General features: G+C 35.2%; 4 protein-coding genes across 4 annotated transcripts; 1 reads left to right on the forward strand and 3 right to left on the reverse strand.

Annotated features, from left to right (window-relative positions):
* On the reverse strand, positions 5-1595 carry LOC104705503 (vacuolar protein sorting-associated protein 13-like protein). Its single transcript, XM_010421517.2, has one exon. The coding sequence runs from the start codon at positions 1243-1245 to the stop codon at positions 109-111; it is 1137 nt and encodes a 378-aa protein (XP_010419819.1). The 5' UTR covers positions 1246-1595; the 3' UTR covers positions 5-108.
* On the reverse strand, positions 1832-3901 carry LOC104705504. The gene is made up of 4 exons (XM_010421518.2): positions 3596-3901; positions 3192-3322; positions 2674-2778; positions 1832-2541 (listed from the first exon to the last, which is right to left on the reverse strand). The coding sequence occupies exons 1-4, from the start codon at positions 3656-3658 to the stop codon at positions 2079-2081; spliced, it is 762 nt and encodes a 253-aa protein (XP_010419820.1). The 5' UTR covers positions 3659-3901; the 3' UTR covers positions 1832-2078.
* LOC104769471 (ankyrin repeat-containing protein P16F5.05c) lies at positions 4136-5585 on the forward strand. The gene is made up of 6 exons (XM_010421519.2): positions 4136-4284; positions 4466-4553; positions 4795-4859; positions 4979-5047; positions 5124-5173; positions 5253-5585. Exons 1-6 carry the CDS (start codon positions 4231-4233, stop codon positions 5362-5364), a joined length of 438 nt encoding a protein of 145 aa, XP_010419821.1. The 5' UTR covers positions 4136-4230; the 3' UTR covers positions 5365-5585.
* On the reverse strand, positions 14731-16518 carry LOC104705506 (protein LATERAL ROOT PRIMORDIUM 1). Its single transcript, XM_010421520.2, has 2 exons — positions 15642-16518; positions 14731-15233 (listed from the first exon to the last, which is right to left on the reverse strand). Exons 1-2 carry the CDS (start codon positions 16270-16272, stop codon positions 14917-14919), a joined length of 948 nt encoding a protein of 315 aa, XP_010419822.1. The 5' UTR covers positions 16273-16518; the 3' UTR covers positions 14731-14916.

Consider the following 20550-nt stretch of genomic DNA (forward strand, 5'->3'; position numbering starts at 1 on the left):
TACATAATAGGAAGATCCGAAGATATGTGAATCAAACATATATGTAGAAGCTAAAATGTTTAAACAGCTTATTTGCAATGTTGTTTGTTGATACAAAACAAAACACCATTAAAAGAATGCTCTGCTACCGTAAAAGACACGAGACCCTTCTTTTTTCTTGTCCATTCCATTATTATTAGGAGCATTATTATTCCGATTCTGATTCTGAGTTGTAGTGTTGTTATTGGTATTGTGATCATCCTCGTGTGGTGTATTATGGAGATCCATGGGAAGCTTCATCTTTGCCAAAGACTCAGTGAACTGTTGCATACTTCTCATATACATCTCCGCTATCTGTTTCTGCATTGTTGTTTCCTCGTTCATCTTTGTTTCTTCTTTTCCTTCTTCTTCACCTTCTTTGTTGCTTCTTCGTCTTCTTGACACTTCTGTGATCTCTTGATTCTCTTTCTCGTTTGAATCTGCTGTGTTCTTTTCGTCGCTTAAGCTTGTTGTTGTTGAAGAAGAAGCCATAAAACTTCCATTCCCCCCGTAAACCTCTTTCTCCTCCGAGCATACCATTGTTATGTCCGTTTCTGGTCCATGTGTTGAGCCGAGACAGAGAAATGAAGCGCTTCCGGGTCCATTGAAGTACTCTGTAACCATCAGTTTGTTCTCGTTAACAACATTTATGTCAGGGAACTCAATCCTCGTGTAGTCCACTGTTTCGGAGACTTGAGGGTCAAGCAACACAACCTCGGAAGAAATCGAGGTGGTGTTAATCTTGAGATTAGATGAGGATGAAGAAGAAGGGTTGACAATGGAAAGCGTGAGCTTCACGGTACCAGCAGGGGAATGGAAGAGATCAGTGGAGGAGAGACTGTAGTCTTGAGTGAGACTGTCTTGACCTATGATGTCTGAGATCGGGACAAGAGCGAAACCAAGAAGCTGATCTTCCATGTAATGTCTGGCTCTGCTCATCATCCAGATCTCACATTTAAGGACAGCAGCATGAGCATCGATCTGAGTCATGTCGATCATAAGCTTCTGGTTGAATTCAGGGTTTTTGCCAGCTCTGTGGATGATTCGGGTGGAGATGGTGTCATCAGGATTGTATGTAAGAGAGAATTTGGCGTAGACGTCTTGGTTATCGTAGATGCAGATGTTGTGGATGTTTCTTGCGTTGTGAACAAACACTTGGAGAACACCCGAGAACCCTTGATGGTAGCAGAACCCAGAAGAAGAAGAAGCTTGTTTCAGAGATTCCATAGGGCAAACAAACAGAGACAGATGATCAAAGAAGCTAAGAAAACGCTATAACAGGTATAACGTTTAAAATGAGTCTGAAGCTGAAACAGTAGCATGACCACAAAGGCAAGTCATGAGAAAGAGAGGGAGAGAAGTGTTGGTAAAGCAAGGGGAGCTTTTGCTTTGAGGAAATTCAGGAGCATTGGATGGAAGAGGAATAGATTAGGTAAGAAATGAAAAATTAATGGAACAGAAATAGATAAACGTCATGAAGATAAAAAGAACATTATGATGACAAAAATGATGGCTATGAAGACTGAGATGGAGTAAGTATCTAACTATGGAGCTATTTCATCAAACAACATCAAGCCAATTCAGACACTAACGACGATGAATGTCCGTATTGGTCAACAAAGTTGACCAGGACTAATCATTCCATGGTCTTAATGGGGTAGGTAAGGGATTGAGATGCCTATTTTTCTGATCAATACGTTATAAAGTTTTGTTTTTTTAGCTTTGATTTTGCTTGGCATTGCAGCCTGCACCACAAATTGGCCAAAGTCAAATTACAGACCCCACTAAAACCCACTCATCATCATCATTACCATCACCACTTAATCCTCATTCCATATGATCAATTCTCAATTCATAAGCCACAGTAACATTCACTCGTAAAGCAAAGGATAAGAAGTAATAGACTAAATAAATCAAATCTAGCAAATGATCTTCGACAAAGGTTCAGCAACTTTTTGTGGTTCTGCCATTTTAAATTCTACTGATGTACAGATTCTGAAGTATGGAAGTCAGTGCATTTTAGGTTGGGGGTTGATGTAATTACAGAGATACAACCAGAATCACTTCCTTCCCAACCTAACCAAGAGGGCCTCGTGCTTTGCAGCTGCTACTGCCTCCGCAGCTTTGTTTGCAGCTTCACGCTTCAATGCCCTCTTCGCACGCCTTCCTGTTATGGCACTGCTAGTCTTATCCTTTGGCTCACGTGAAGATGAAGAGGCGGGTTCAGAGCCAGAAGCCTGGCCACCTCGGTTCTTATGTTGGACCGGCCTTGCTTCTTGGCGACCTGCTCTGACAAAGCCATTGTCACCCCACCTTCGGTTTCCTAAACGAAGACTTGAACCTTGCAAATAAAACTCGTCAAGGTCATCGTCATCGTCATCCTCAGCTTCATACTCAGGTGGAATGTCGAAATCATAATTAAAATTGTCACTATCTGAAACCCGCTCCACTGCTTCCAGTGGCTGAAACCACACTGCCCTCAGGAGGAGGCATACACTCTCCTCGAACATGAAATCTTCAACGCTGCAATGAAAATAACAGAACAAAATTGTTACAAAAAATGATGTAAAAGCCAAGAGTACAGTAAAGCACAGAGCCAGCCAAGTAAATGGATTAAACAATGGGGCCAAATGTAAATAAGGATGGAAGTTTTACCTTCCGTCAAGAGCGCGGTGGACATTGAGAAAGTCAAATGGAAGCTTACATTGTGGGCAGGTAGGTTTCTCTTTGTAACTCGCCCAACGGAGTATGCACGTCACACTATATATAGATAGAAATTAATCACTCCTCTTAAAAATGAGAAGAGAAATGTCAGTATTCATTCCTAAGTAGACATACTTGTTCCGTGCACAGAATCAAACGAAAGAATTGAACTAAAGAAACAAAAAACGTTATAGGAGGTTCACAGTTCGAAGCAAAAACCAAAGTTCATCTTTAAAAAACTGAGCTGAAGACTAAAAAACTGATCTTACAAAACCAATGTCTTAGACCAGAAACGGTAACATTCTCAGTATCTGACTTAACACTGACAACAACATCACAGAAAAAAAAATGACTTATATACGGGAAACATCAGATCACTAAAAACCAAATCAGCATCAACCCTCATGAAAAGAGATAAAAATTAAAATAACAAATTACACTGGATAAACCAAGAAATCCAAAAGACGTACCAGTAAGCATGCTCACAGCCTTTAACCATAGCAGTTTCTTGAAGAGGTATAGTATCCAAGCAGATTGCACAACAGCCGCCATGGTTCCCGAAACCCAGCTCATTGCTCACTTCTTGAGTCTTCTTTTCATCCTATATACAGAAAACGATATCTTAAAATCATCAACCTCGTTAGCAAATCATAAGGGCAGATCAATAATAAAGAGATTAAGCAACACCAACCTAAAGAATTTATCTTTCAGATACAAGAAAAAGAAACCAAATTCATACAAGTAAGACACAGTTTTACGAAACCCCCAATTTCTCAGAACACCAATTCAGAAAGTAAAAGATGGACAGAACCAAACCAACCACAAAAATTTGATCTTTTCATTATATTAATTGATCAATAAGGGAAACAAAAACCTGATCTTGAAGAGGCAAAACATCCAATTGCTGCTCATCAACGATCTGGATCGAGGAACTCATGGCGGCGGCGATAGAGATAAAAAAGAAAAAAAAATGAAAAAATTGGTACGAGAATACCCAAATCAAGCAATCTGAGGAAGAAGAACAGTTCAAGTCCAAAGTAGGTACGAGAATGATTCAGATACCAAAAAGGAATAAAGAGAGAGAGAGAAAGAGGGATCGGAATCCTCCGGAGGAAACGGCCGAGGAGATGTAGAAGAAGATAGAACGAGGAAGACCCCTAATTTTATTTTGACTTGTGGACTTAATTAAACCGGTACTCCCCATACCATACCGACCCCTTCAAAAAATTATAATTATTTTTAAGCTGTGCAAAAATGTAAAATGTAAATATTTTTTTACTTTTTAGTTTTTTTTTATAGAGACCATAACTAAATAAAGGTTTTACACATTTTCACGAAAATTAATTTTTATAGACATAACTTTTATCAAATTTAATTCAATTTTAAATATAAACGTTTTTTTTTTAAATACAAAAATAAATAGGAGAGCCGAAAAATAAAATAAAATTATGTACACGGCCGCCGAAACCCTCAGATTGAAACTACAGTAGTATCGTCCGGTGGTGGAAGATGGGAGCAGCAGATACGATCGTTGTTGCAGAGAAGATTGAAGACTTGCTTGAGGTCTGCCTCCTCCGTCTCTTACTCCCTTAAAATCCCTCCTTTTTTTGACTTAGTATTCTCCTGTAATCGATTCATGTCCTCCATTTTTGGGGTTTTACTGTCTTCGTCCTCTTGAGTTGTTCTTGTTGTTAGTTAGTTAACTGGGTCAGCTCAAAGATTTGATTTTTTTTTTGAATTACAGGCTGCTAGATACGTTGATATTGATGATCTTAAAAGCTTAGCTGCTGATGGTGTCTCTCTTACCTCTCGTGATTCCCAAGGCCGAACAGGTTTGTTCTTTCTAAAGTTTCAATTTTTGCGAGTTAATTTTAGCTTCAATTCTTCGTCTTTGTTATGTCACACTACTCCTGCTCAGATACTTTGAATGTTGTGAATTGGTGAAAATATTGGTTACTTACGGTTACGGATATGAAATCTTTATATGTTCAGATACTCGATTTACGAGTTTTAAAATGTATGGGTTAACACTTGTAACATTGTTTCTTTTGATCTTTTGTTTTGTCTTCACAGCCCTGCATATGGCTGCAGCGAATGGACATATGACTATAGTGGAGTATCTTATCAGTCAAGGAGTGGTAAGTAAACAACAACCCCTTTGCTAGTTTTGATGCCTTGACGACATTGTAATTTCTGGTGTTGGAAACGATAAAACATGAATACTAAGAAAGATTGAGGCTTTGTTTTTTGTGAGCAGGATATTAATGCTCTTAACGATGAGAACAATGCCCCTCTACATTGGGCATGCTTGAATGGTCATATCGAGGTAACCATCACTTATGTCTGTGCTTGAAAATGTTTTTGTTTCTCCGGTTTCATTATAACTGGAAAGCTACTTACAGGTGGTGAAGAAATTGATTTTGTCAGGAGCTAGTCTAAGCCTTTTGAATCGGTTAGTCTCTTGAATCTTTCTTCTCAGTCTATCTATTGGAGGAACTAAGCTGAACCATTAGAAGCTTGGAATCTTGTAGGTATGAGCGGACTCCTATGGATGAAGCCATTGGTGCTCAGAAGATGGAGATTATAGATGCCATCAACACAACTGTTGCACAAATGGAACTTGAAAATACCAGTATGACATGACTTTTTTCAGACATCTTCATCATAAGCATCCTAAAATTTTCTCTTTCTGTCTCTCTCTCACTCTGATATGCAGGTGAGGTGTTGTATTGTTGGAGTTTGTTTACCTAAACTGACTAGCAGTTGTTAGAACTGGTATCATATGAATTCGATTTATTTTGGTTGCAATACCCACAAACCACAGACTTGTTCAATTAATTTTGGGCTGGACCAGTTTGGGTTTATTTGAATTCGTTTTCAGTTTTGCATTCACAAATGTACAATCAAGTATGGAAGACGGTGGTAGCCAGCTGCAGCGGCTAAGCCATGCGTTATGTGTAACCGAACCTGAACTAAAATAACGAAATTGTACTTTTATGTTAGATTTACGATACCGTAAGCTCAGATTACACGAACACACAATTAAAACTAACTGATAAGAACAGAGAGAGGCTAGCACATCACTAGCTCAGCTCCCAACACACCATAAGAGAGAGACTAGCACATCATTAGCTCACCTCTCCAAACACAAGCACATTTAATCATTCACAATATTCAACATAATGAAGAAGATGAGCTTCCAAGGCTCTTTTAAACTCATTATGCAACGGCAAAGCCTCTCTTTCTTTCGGAGTCTTTCCTTCACTCTTTGCTCTGTTCCACGTCATCAGCTTGTTTCTTCTTTTTTAACTAGTACGATGATGAATCGTATCATTTTAGTTCTTTCATAGTTTCAGTTGAATTTGTATATATCATAATTTTGAAACTTTTCATATTCAGAATGCAGGAATAATATGAACTGTAGATAAACAAATGAGAAGGTGATTCTGATTAAATTGTTAAAAATAATAAATTCTCAAGCAAGCGATATTAGTTTCACAGAACTAAATTGTCATGTATAGAAATATCAAAAAGAACAAGCTCAAAACTATATCATTCACAAGACATCGCCTACGCTGGTCCAAGCTATTGGTGAGCCAACAAGCTTTCAAAACGTACACAAAGGGTCCTACATAATCAAAGAAGACATCTTTAACCATCGTTGATCGTTCTCTCTTGAAAGTCAATAAACAAACATTTGCGAGGATGCAATAGTTAGACAAGATTGTAACTTATTTGTGCATGCGGTTATTGAAAATTCTACAGCCAATGGTGGAGATGGATAATTACGTTATGCATTCTCGGTAATGGAAAGATAATTGGTACTTTTGGGTTATAAAGAAAAGAATAAACTTTTTTCATGTATAACCCACAGTACATAGTATAAGTTGGTAGAGGACTGCACACGATATCTTTTTCTTTTTGGTATCGATGTTAAGTAATGACGTTCTCTAGTTTGGTGAACTGTTGGTTTGTTGGCTAGACTAGTAGTTGGATCAAGAACGGATCCATAGATCCATCCATGGGATGGAAGAATAAGATATAAAGTGATAAACTACTGATAATCTCTTTCGGTGCCCCATTCCTTCTTTTGTTTTTAACCTATGTGCAGTGCACCATCGCTTCGGTTAAAATACTAGTAATATTTAATTAAATAAAGTAAAAGTTATAATCACTAATTTTGGTTTAGTCTGAAGGGGAATGTATCTCTCTCTTTACCAAATCCATGCACCTTAACTTGTACATTTTTTTGGCCTTCACGTTCACGTTGTTGTTTTTGCACATGCCCTTTCACTTTCATCAAATAGTTTCATAGCTTATTGGACATAAAAACTATTAAAAAAAATCATTTCTAAACGTTTTCACAGTTGGCAAAACATCATTTTGTAAACCTTTCGGCATAGACTCGTTCTGATGCAGACTGACGCTGTGTATGTCAAGTCTCTTTATGTTAGATGTGATTGATAATTTTATTTAAATTGATTTTTTCGTCAACATATTCCCCACTCATCTTTTGTTTGTTACGTATTATTTTAACTCAACCAAAATAAAATTAATTTTAATCACTGGCGGAGCCAGCAACTTTGCTTACAGGTGTCATATATATATATATGAATATTAATTAAATCAAGAAGTGTGTAAAAAAAGAAGAAACAAATGATATATAAATGCATATTTCAGATTTTTTTTTACAATAAGGAGATATTATAGAAATTTTTAGTCAACAAAAATGGAAAGATCATTATGGTTAAGTGGCAAAATAAATATGCATTGTGTCAAAGAGAAGAATAGATCATATAACATTGGTGTTTCATTACCAAGAAAATATAACATGGGTGTCATTATGAATATTTTAAACCAAAACATGTAATTATTTAGGAAATTTACCCTATAATTAACAAAGTATATAAATGTCATGGGTGTCTAGTGACACCCCTCTTTGTACGTTGCCTCCGCCACTGATTTTAATGTGAGGGCTTCAGACTTGGGAAAATATAACTCGAGATGGAAGAAAATAATCAATTTGATTGTTTTAATATAACTGGTATACAGTACTGACGTACTGTATATGTCTTGTGTTATGATTATACTATGTTAACTCTGTTACGATTATACAATGTTTTCGTCTAATGATAGCACTGGATGGCAAACGACTTGTAAAATATAAGTATTACTGTATTACAATAAATGAATGAATCATACGAGTCGTGTAGATATGCTTTTTCAAAAGTATTGTGAAAATATTCGGTAACAAATTATATGGATTATGATAAACTTGAATGAACCACATGGTCTTGTTCTAGAAAAACTATACATCTTCTGCAATACTTATTTACCTGGTCACTAGACTTGTATGGATTCCCAATTCGTGATGTTGTTCACCATAATAGCCACCAACGAGAAACCATATAAATGTCTTCGAGTACAGATATATTTGATTCGTTCTTATAAAATTCATCTTCAACTGGTTGACAAACATGCTCATCAATATTATACAAATGTAATCAAAAGACATATATATAAATAAAAAGATCTGCCCGAGATATCATTTTTTCTGCGACGGGGGACGAATATTATCGTTCGAAAGTTTAAAAAGCCTAAACCCTATAAAGCCTAAGACACAGTCGAATTTATTATTATTTTTTTCTTTATGGTGGAGTGTTTGAAGGAATATATTGATTTTTTATTTTTATTTTTGGCTTTATTCCTAATTCATAAAGCAATTGGTTGACATACGAGGGTTCAATTAGTTTGGTTAACTATTCACAAAAAAAAAATTATTCACATTCAAGTTTGGAAATATATTTGAATGAAGTTCGCTAATGCTATAATTTAAAGGTTTCACCTAATACTTTTGATGCTCTATAAGTCTTTTACATTGCAGTTTTATGTGATATTATTAGTGATGTTAAAATGGGACTATCTTACCCATTTAGACCCTGCCTATTTAAGTCTTGCTCATTTTGGACTGTTTATACCCTGTCTGTTTATATCTTACCCATTTAGATCCTGTACCCGTTTAGACTCTGCCCAATTATCTGACCTGTTTAGATCCGTTTAGATGAATTTTTTTTGATTTTTTACTTAAGATTGTTTTTTTACTAGAGATTGTATAACTTGTATATTTAACATTAATGATATATGAATAAAACTAAAATAAAGATTAGAAATAATCAAAATATTTTAGAATAACATAAGTTTACTAAACAAACTTAACATGATAATCTCATAATTTCCAATTTCAAAATCCAAAAACAGTAAAAGTACTACTACATAGATAAATCTCTTGATCATAAGGCAACAGAGAACCATAAACAACAGAAGCAACATATTCAATGCATGATAGAATCTCCTGATCTTGAACATTCTTCTGAAGTACATGCTCTTGTGCCAATGTCATAGTTGTTCTCTATGTTACCTGTTAAAGTTAAGAGTTTTATGGAAAATAGTTTTATGTAAAAGTTAAAGTTCACTTATTAAGGAAAATAATTTTACGTAAAAGTTAAGAGTTTAGTTACCTTCATAATCTGCAAAACCACGTAACCAATTACGAGTACAGACCAAAGCTTGAACGTTCTTTGGAAGCAAACGGTTTCTATAAGGAGTTATGACCCAAGATCCAATACTAAAGGCTGATTCAGAGGCTACTGTGGTGATGGGAATACTTAGTATTCAACAAGCCAAAGAGGCTAATTTTCCAAGTCGATGCTGGTTGTCCTTCCAAAAGGACAAAACATCCAATTTTGGAAAAGACTTTCTCTCCAATCTTGGCTCTTCTAAATAGATATCCAGATGTGTCTTTGTCTTGCCTACTCCAACTCCAATGCTTTTTTCAAGCTCAAAAAGATCCTACAGAAAAGAAGTAACACAAGCAACATAAACAACAAAAGCAACATAAGCAACACAAGCAACATAAACAACATAAGCAACATTCTTACATTGTCATAATCGTCATCAAGTGGAGATTCATTGACCCAATCATGCGGATTTGGAGTTACATAAACACTTGAAAAACAAGTCCTAGACTTAGCCTTATAATCTTCATAGAGCATTTCCAAATTGTCTTTAAGCTTTTTGATTTTCGATGCAGAAGTAGTTGGATCAACTCTTTCATAAGCTACTTCAAGCATTTGCAGTTTCATTCTTGGGTCTAAAACAGCTCCCATTGCCAAAATAAGACTATATTCCTCCCAAAATTTGGTAAACATAATCTGCATATCCTGAGCCAGTTTTGCCACATCTTCATCATCACAAGATGCAAATTTCCTCAGCAACAGTTCAATTCTCAACACTTGTGTAAAATATACATTAGAAGTAGGATACTTAGAACCTGAAAAGTGTGTCGTGATATCACTAAACGGCTTCAACTACTCACAGATTTTCTCTCCATGATTCCATTCATCATCAGAAGGCAAAGTCTTGTAGTTGCTGTCAAACCACTTCAAGCTGACAAATGCTTCCAAAACTTCAAAGCTCTTACAAGCATCTCATATGTGGAGTTCCATCTGGTAGGAACATCCTGTGATAACCCTGCTCCACTCTTAATCTTTACTCTCTCAACACATGCAGCAAAAGCGTCTCTCCTCTTTGAAGATGCTTTAACATATATCACACTCTCTCTGATGTTGTGCAGAACATCTTTTGCTAGATCTAAACCTTTCTTCACTATCAAATTTAGAATATGGGCACAACATCTAACATGCATAATTTTCCCATCACATAATAAACCACTACCACTAATCATTTGAAGTTGACCCTTGAGAATGTTCAGCATACTATTGTTGTTTGTTGCATTATCTAAGGTAATAGAAAATACATTTTTCTCCAATCCCCATTATTTCATACATTCTAGAATCCTGTGCCAGTTTTCATCAATGTAGTGCGCAGTCAAACAAATATAACTCATAACTGTACTTTTTGCTGTCCATAAATCTGAAGTGAAACAGACACGCCCACATTGGTTTGCAAGTACTTCTTTCAACTTGACCTTTTCAATCTCATACTTCCTATACATATCGGCTGCAGCTTTTTGTTTACAAATTGGTTGACACTCAGCTTTTTGTTTCCTATACTTGTCTTTTTGTAAATTATGATCTCACTTGTCATCTCACGGTTAATCTGATGATCATATGGAGGCCTATCTTCATTCTTTGGTTTCTTTGGACACTTCTCCAAATGACGAATCAAGCTCTTAGTCCCATGTGTTTTAGTATTGATCACCAACTTGGTTCCACAGTGGATTCATTTGCCTCTTTCTTTGCCATCATCTTCAACCCCAACTGACACAATATCTTTCCACACCTTTGAAGTTAACTTTCTTTTCCGTGGAGCATTTTGAGTTGCTTGAGTTGCTTGAGTTGTTGATTGAGTTTCACTTTGATATGTTCCTTGCATTTATGTCTCTTCCTCCTCATTCCTATCAATTTCTACATCTATAGCACAATCTTCTTCATTCATATCCATATATTTNGTTGCATTATCTAAGGTAATAGAAAATACATTTTTCTCCAATCCCCATTATTTCATACATTCTAGAATCCTGTGCCAGTTTTCATCAATGTAGTGCGCAGTCAAACAAATATAACTCATAACTGTACTTTTTGCTGTCCATAAATCTGAAGTGAAACAGACACGCCCACATTGGTTTGCAAGTACTTCTTTCAACTTGACCTTTTCAATCTCATACTTCCTATACATATCGGCTGCAGCTTTTTGTTTACAAATTGGTTGACACTCAGCTTTTTGTTTCCTATACTTGTCTTTTTNTTATTCTCCATTAAGCACACCTCGTGAGCTTGAATCAGTTTAAAAACATTTGTCTCACTGTCGAGAGATGAGAGTTGTATTTGAGATAGAGGACCTATAATACAGATTTGTAAGTGTTTATGAGTCATTAAACAGTGAAGAAAGAATTGAGACAATAAATCGAGAACATAGAACAGAGAACTACTAGCTCAAAAGTCATCAAGTTCATCTCAACTTAATAAAAACCCTACTAAACAAAGCCAAAACTCATGGTTCAAACCGCCAAGCAAAACAATAAACTCAAACTACAAACTGTCAAAATAGAACAAGTCACAAAACATGAGGCAAACATACATAAGATACTTACCGGTTTACAAATAGAACTGAGCTTTGTAAGTAATCCAAATTAGAGTCCGGTACCCACCTGTGCCATTAAACATAATCCAAATCAGCAAACAAACACAAATCGAGACATGAGTGTATCTACACACACCCCAAAATGATCTAAGTAAGTAACAAACATACCTTGTGAGTAATTAATTGGTTCTGCTGCAATGGATTCGAAACTCTGTAGCTAGAGATGATTGTATTGTTCCCTAAACCGTTCATAAATAAAACAAAAACCCAGAAACGAAAGATTAAAAGACAAGACAAGTACCCAACTCTCGTTATATTATAGATTAGAAGCAAGCTAATGTTCAGAATCTCCTCATCAAACAACTTAACACTTCAACATATTAAGAGAATTCACATTCGAGCACTCAAAGAAGTACCATTCATAATCAAATTTGTCACTCTCAGAGTCCAAGAACTTTTCAACAGCGCTCCTTCTGAACACAGCTCATTTCCAAGAGGTCTAAACTCTTTGTGCTACTCTTTTCAACATTGTTTGCTCATGTACAAATCAAACAGCAAAATTAACACAAAATAAAAATCACTAAACAACTATTAATTACTCAAAACTGAATCCAAAATCACAAAGATATGGTAACACTAACTAAGTATAAGAAGAGGTTCATCTAAAACTAAGCACTAGTACTACTCGCAGTCGAGGAAACAACACCACCAAAGCCAATTTTGATAGCCCTTTTCTTCAAACCAAGCTTAACCCTTGAAGGGTTTGGATTGTTACTCCTTAATCTTTCAAACCCATGAAACTGAGGGACGAAAAATTCGAGTTTGTTTGGTGATTTTAACAAAGTATCCATTGAATTCGAGCTTACCTTTGTTTGGTGATTCGAGCTTTAGCTTCGTGGAGAACTGGAGATGGAATCGAAAGAGAGAGACGAAGTGAGATGTCGATGTTTTATTTTTTAGGTTTAAAGTTAAGAAATAAACGGTTACCCGTTTAATTTCGGACATACTCGTTACGCCCGCGGATCTAAAAGGGTGAACCTGTTTAAGTTTTTTATTTTTTGGTGTGTTATTAAACGGACCAAAGACTTAAATTTTAAATACTGACCCGTTTAGGCCCGCGGGCATCCGGCCCATTTTAACATCACTAGATATTATACACGAGAATACTTATCACTTATGTATTGTCCAAACAAGAATAAATATGTTATGTTATTAACAGTTTAGTGGCGAAATCCATGTTTAGACATAATCGATAATCATATTAACATTTGAACTGTAGTATGTAGGCTAAAAAGGATTTAACGTGAGACCTAACTGTATAAATATAAAAGTTGACACCTCAAAATAGAAACTATGCGAACGTCAAAATAAATTCAAAATGCAAATATATGGTCCAAGCAATAATCTCATAAAGGATAAATAGGGATCGAACAGACGAACACCTATACAGCATACAGAGAACACCAACGTGCCTAGGTAGGGTGGAAGCCACAAGATTACAGAGTCTCCTCAGCGTAATTTAATCTAAGTCAGTGAGAATAGTAACACTAAAAAGGTGCACAAGTAGGCTCAGTGAGTCAGTTTATAGCAAAAAAACAGCTTTTAATCAAACCCCAAAAAATTGAATGGATGATAAATAAATTCATGAATTGATGAGAATATATCACTTAATTTTTTAATTTCAAAAGCTATAACTGATCCAATAATACGGGCTGACAAATGAACACAAAATCGGCCGACATAACTGGAAATATTCATACTCCATAACTAGAAATATTCATATAATATAACAAGTATATCATATTTGGGGTGAAATAAGTTGATGGAAAAGCGAAACATTTCAACTTAATTAAGGTTTTACGAAATAATGATATGATGTAAGACAGCAAGAAACAATATTAAAGTCGTAGATTTAGCTAAAAACATTTTGTATTTAGTATATTTTTAACACGTAAAGCCATACGAATTAGTAAGATAAGTGCATGAGCAAATGCAAATTGGATTCGTTCTAGGATCAATGGTTTGCTAGGACAACAAAAAATCATTATAATAAATACCAATTCGTTTAAATAAACTGTAGTAATGTTAGAAACATTATATAGATTGCCATTACTATAGTTATTAAAATATATATATATATATATATATATATACTAGCTAATAATCCTTATTATATGCATGATAAATATATGCAGATAAAATTAATGTTATGAGTAAAGTTATTTTTGAGGATTTAAAATTTGTTTGTGTGAAAACCAAATGTATAACCCGTGAGAATATGTTTAGATCAAACTACTATATATGAACTAAATATATAATCTGCTCTTTCTTCAATTTATGCAAAAAAAAATTATTTTGTTTAAATCTTTTTTATGTAAAAATATATTTCACCCATAAAATATTATACCAATAGTATTAAATAAGTTAATTGCCTATAATAATGATTATTGTGATAATTTTATTTTGGAAAATTTAAATATGTGAATAGTAATCAGTTTTTAATAGGTGAATAAATTCGGGTTTTGAAAATGTTTTAGATCTAATAATGTTATAATAATTAAATATGTTAAAAATGATTAAAATATATTTTAAAATTGAAATGTTTGATTTTTTTTAATTAATTGAAAAAGAATATTCTTTTATCTTTGAATAACAATTATGTGTAAATATCCATAAAAATGAAGGCAATAAATTCATTAGTGTTTCGAATTTTCTAGCAACCACACATCAACATTTTTTATTAATATATTTAGGGGATATATTACCAAACTAAGTTTTAACAAGAAAAATTATGGTTTCAAACAAGAGTTACCGCATATTTTCGACTTTCGGTGGATTTCTTAAAAAACGTGAAATTGAAATGGAATTCTTCTATTATCCGAAATCAATTTTTTTTTCAAAATAACGTTTCACCACCAATTAAAAAATTATCGATAACGTTTGTTGCATCATTTGAAGCAGTTCGTCCACATGGAAAATTCATACAATAGAGTCAGTGAAATATTCTTTTGTATCCAACCCCATTGTAAAAAAAAAATATCAAAGAAGATAACATCTTTATCTGTCAAATAGTAAAACGTCTTTGAATTTGGTTTAACCGTAAAACCCACCGCCTGAACCGCCACCACCACCGTAGACATTTGGCTGTTCAAGAATAGGCGCCGAGGCTGACACTCCGTTATGGTTATTGGCTGCACCACCTAAATGCAAATCCGACATATTAGGAAAACCTTCTTTGGGTTCAAGCCCTTGATCATACAAGAATCCTTTACAGACATGGCCACCGATTTTCACTATCGCTTGATAAGCATACTCGTCATCACCATCCTCCACTGCCGTTACTCTCACACACTTGAACACTGCCGGGGCTCTAATCTGCCCAGGCCATGCTTCCCTTGACCCTCCTCCGTCTTGCATACATAAAACATAATTATGCATCATTATTACCATATCAATCAATCTACATAACGGGTGTTCAATACCAATAAATATGCTCTGAGCTTAACCAATATAACGGAATCTAAACCTGACTAAAATTTGAAATGGTTAAAACGATCTTATATTTCCATAGCCAAAACCAAACCTAAAGCGGAAAAAAGGATTGATCATAGCTTCAAACTTTCTGAAAAATATTGATAAAATTCTCAAACCAAAACCATATCAGATATTATGTTTTATCATGGTTAGTGTCACTCAAATTACAAAACCACATACACCGTATCATTAATCGTCAAGAATGGCTATGAGTGTTATATGCATGTATATACATACATAAAATAATGTAGGTTTATATACTAATGATGAGAATGCAATACTACCTTGTCGGCTGGAACTGGTCTCGAAACTTTGAGGAGGCGTGTTAGAAGTTGAAGTATGAGAAGTGGCTTGTTGTTGTTGTTGTTGCTGTTGTTGAGACCCTACGATCCTCGGCTTCTTCGTCCCGGAGGATGTAGAGAGAGACGATCCAGCCGTTGGATTAGGGCCGGAAGGCATGACTTGCCTCTCTCTCCGCCTAGCCGCAGAGACCCACGTGCTCTTCACGTGAGTAGAACAATCAAAGCCACGGCTCTTGCAGCACGTCCTGCACCGCCTCTGCTTACACTCTTTCTTCGCTTGGTTTCCACAGTCTTGACACGTGGCGGTTCCCGATGCGCCGGAGCCGGAACCGGAGTTGTTGTTCGAGCTCGTTCCTACCGCAGTCTGGTTAGTACTCTTGAACTGAAGATACTGCGTTTCGTGGTTGTTGTTGTTGTTCTGCCATCTCCGGTTGTTTCCGAGGAAGTTAATGTCGGTGTCTTCCACGTTTTGCTGAGGCGGACCCGCCGTAAGGAGAGGAACCACTCCGACGCCAAGCGCCGCCGCTTCGGGTCCAGATATAACTCCGGCGTTTTGATGGTGGTGGTACGCCGGAGCAACAAGGAAAACATCTCTCAGACCGACCATACCCATATCCGTCGCCGCCGACGACGACTGTAAGCCATAACGGACAGAAGATCCGGGATGCCATGAAGGAACGTCGGCGGCGGCGGAAGCTGAGCCTAAACCGCCGTGGACTACGGCGGGACCAGCATTGAAACCAAGAGATAGATCCTCAGTGGCAAGGGAAGATGTAGTCGTGGTCGCCGCCGCCCAGTCGGTGAAGGCACCGGAATCTGACGTTGGTAGATTATGCCTCCTCGTTGTAGCCACAGCTGATTAAAACCAAAACCCTAATCCTACAAATTAATTATATAAAACAAAAAAAAAATCCACAGCAACCAGCTCCAGTTAATGTACACAACTCATATACATCTACACAAATATGAGATAGATAGAGAAAGATGAAGATGGGATCCTTTTTGCTATAAAACCAAAAACAAATCCAAAATAGATTCTTCGAAATCTACTGTCACTATCTTTCTTTGTCTGAGGCTCACAGAGATGAAAAAAGAAGACTGCGACTCTTGTTTTTTTTTTTCTCTCTCTAAAAAGAAACTGTGCTTGTTGCGGTCTGAATTTTGTTGCTTCTAATGTTGGGTTTACTTTTGGATCTTTCTTACCTCTCTCTCCTTTAAAAAAAAAACAACAGTGGTCAGTGGTGTATGTATGTTTTGGTTTTCCTTTTTTCTTGTTCTAGATTGTTTCGTCTTGTTCCTGTCTCTCTCTAATAATCATATCATAGTAGACACAACTGCAGAAAGATAGAGAGCCAAGTGAAACTTTTTTTTTTTTTTGGTTTTTTTGGGTTTATTTATTATTATTTATGTTTTTAATAATAATAACTCAAAGAAATGGCACATGATACCTTCTTCCTTTGCTTTTGTATTTTAGCTCTTTAATTTTAAATAAAAGAAGTTTTTTATAGTATTTATTTTCTATCAATCTTTTCTTTTTTTATTAGGATGACGAAGTTCATCACCAGCGCTCGTGCGCGTGGCTCCACTTGCCGCATAAGAGACGATCCCGGCTTTTGTTTCCTCCAGAACCGGCTTCACCGGTTACGTCTCTTAAGTCCATGTTCGGTACATTACGCGTTTCTACTAAGTTAAACTGCATTGAAACTAGGATTCTGTTTTATGTTTGTATATAAAACTCGACATATATGATTATGAAATAAGAAATTCAGATTTCGTGGTCCATGACTAAATACTACTATTGTCATCGTATCTTACACCACACACATTTCGCTCTTATCTTACCGACAAAACCGAGAAGAAAAGAATAAACTGAACCATATATACAGCATTTTTGTATTAGTCCTTCCGACACTGTTGGATTGCTTACCGTCCATACATTACAATTTACAACTAAGAAGAAGAAAAGAAAAAAATAATAATACTATTTTAAATGGTCCACATAAATGTGACATGCTTTGCAGACCAAACAAAAAGACCAACGAAAAATCCAAAATGTGATTTACAGATATTACAATAAATGTTTTGATTAAATTTAACATATACGAAGGAAACTTTGTTGTTTGATTTTACTATCACACACGTTGAGATAAATCTTGGACTTTCTTAATTTAGATCTCTAATGGTTTTCCTATTTTTCTCTATAATAGAGAAATTCTATAATAGAGACATTTTTGCTTCAATTCATCTCTATTTTTATCTTTAAAATAAAGATTACTATTTTTTCCTCTATATATAGAGGAATTCTATTTTTTTCTCTATAAATAGAGGAAAATATAGCTATCTCTATTTTAGAAATGAAAATAGAGATGGGTTGGAGCAAATTTGACTCTAAAATAAATTACTATATTTTTCTCTATTTATAAAGAAAAAAAAACAGAAATGCATTGGAGATGCTCTTGCAGAACCGCCAAAGATTGCTTCCATGATATCTCAATTCAATTTTCATAAAGAGTATACATAAGCTACATAACAAAAACCTTTTTCCACTTTTCAACGATAGTTTGAAAAAGAATGGTACTGCATGAGAGCTTGCCTGGGTCGAGCCTTCGAAGTTTATTTGGTTTAGTAGTAGTAACCAAATTCAAGACATTGTAACACAAATTTATCTGATTGAGCTATCGTTTCTCTACTCAACACTATACATGCTTGATAGCTTCTGGATGGGAACCACATTTTTATATGCATTCAGCTTTGTTCACGCAATCAAATCAAGACCATGTAAGCTAAAAAGGACATAAACGGTTGAGATGTGATCATTCAAGAGACATGAAAATGATGTAATAGCAAATATAAAATGTATAGAATCCAGTAACGTTGTTTGCTAAACAAAAAAATAGGAATCCAGCAACGTTAACATTGATACTTAAATTGAACATAACAAGTCTCGCCTGTGAATTACTTCCCATGCTATCATTTGTACGGATCATTCTCATTGTATTTTGTCTAAGATAGATTACTTCTGCATCTAAAAGAGTTGCAAGATGATTATGTCTTCTTAAAATGATTAAATTTAAAATGGAGTTAGACCTTGAATGATTGTAGCTTTTCTGTTTTCTAGTTTTTGGAGATGGCCTAAGAGAAGCTAAGTAACTAGCAACATAGTCAAAAACTTGTTTTCTAATCATGAGGAAATCTGAATTCTATTATTAGTAGTATAATTCAGTTTTACCCAAAATCATTCAGATTAAATCTTGTTAAGTTTCAAAAAAAAAAAAAAAAAAAAACTAAGAAAGTTTTTATATCCGTATTTTTTTATGTAGGTAGGCTTAATTGCAATTAAGAAAGAAAGGAGCTTTTATAGGGAGAACATGAGAAGTGTTCTTAGCCCAAAAAAATAGAAAATAATGAATAGTGGTTTAGAACACTTTTTTTAGTTCTTGATGTAGAACTGATCTTGGCTCAGTTCTAAGCTGACATGGCAAGCTGTGAATGGATTTTTTGCAAATAATTTTTTACAAATTAAAAGAAGATATGATTGAGAATATATAGAATAAATTTGGACATTAAACTATATATTAGTTAAATAAAATGTTTATGTGCTTTAATTAATTAATATGTTTTTTTTTATCTTTAATGTTTTTGTTGTTTCATAAAAATTTGGTATTATATTTTGAATTTTAGTAAAAGTTTTATAAGTTTGCAATTAAAATATTATTATATAAATTTTGATAATTGTAATATGTGTAAGAATATTATATTATTAAATCTTAAGATCTTAAATATGTTCTCCCAATAACTAACTTCTTAACAAAAGTTTTTAACTGCTGATCTTACATTATTTTTACAATATTTATATTCTAAGAACACCCTAAACTGATCTCCCTTCGAAGATCCCCTTAAAAGCTTTTGCCGAGAATAATTAGTTTGAGCAATGCACGTGAAAGAAACCTTTCAAAAAAATGTTCGTCGGGTCATCCCCACGCTTTGCGGCCGTCGAATCATTGCTTTTGTTTTGAGGTCTTTTTTTGATAAACTTTTGTTTGGAGATCTTTGTGCTAAATATATATGTAAAACCCACCATTCTAAATCATTGTGGGTGTTCTCATGGCCACTATAAACGTTTTTAAGTGACCTATATTAAATATTCTTCCGGGTTTCAACATGAATCTACCCCCAACTATATTAAAGAATTAATATCCAAGTGTTTGAAATCCATGGACTTCTTTCTCGATCTTAGTTGTTTGCTCAATGTTAAACAAGATTTGGAATTAAATTTTAAATGGGAGATTAAGGTGGGGGAGCGATAACATTTCCAAAGAAAACGACGACGATTTTAGGGAAGTACAAAAAAAAAAGTGTTAAACATTCTCAAAAAGAAATAAAACTAGAAAACAAAAAATAAAAGCAATGTAGCAGACCAGTAGATTTATGACAAAGCAAAAGAAAAGGAGCAGAAGGCACGGGGCTTGAGAGAAGAAAATGTTCGCAATAACAATAATGGAGGCGTCGAGACTTGTTGAGAGTTAGAAAGAGAGAGACAAAGACTAATGCTTCTCTGCCTAATCGGCGGAGGTGGCGTGCTGTCTCACTTCCCCCCGACATGCGTTGGCCCTACGCGCCTTATATAGTTATATCCCCTTCCCCCTCCCATTTTTTTCTTATTCAATGGACCGGATCCCAAATTGGCCGGTTTAATTTATCGGTTTATGCTTGGATGCTTTTGGACGCGAGCGAAGTAGCAAACCTTTGACTTTGAGCTAGGTGGTGCTCACAGTAGAGTCTACTTTAGTAACGTCACGTGTGTAATGTCATTTGAGATTAAAACTTCTACTGTTAATAGTAAGTTCATCTGCCTTGTATTCTTCTAGATATTGTTGCTAAAAATCTATGG

Source organism: Camelina sativa, chromosome 8 (genome assembly GCF_000633955.1).
Source record: "Camelina sativa cultivar DH55 chromosome 8, Cs, whole genome shotgun sequence".
NCBI lineage: Eukaryota > Viridiplantae > Streptophyta > Magnoliopsida > Brassicales > Brassicaceae > Camelina > Camelina sativa.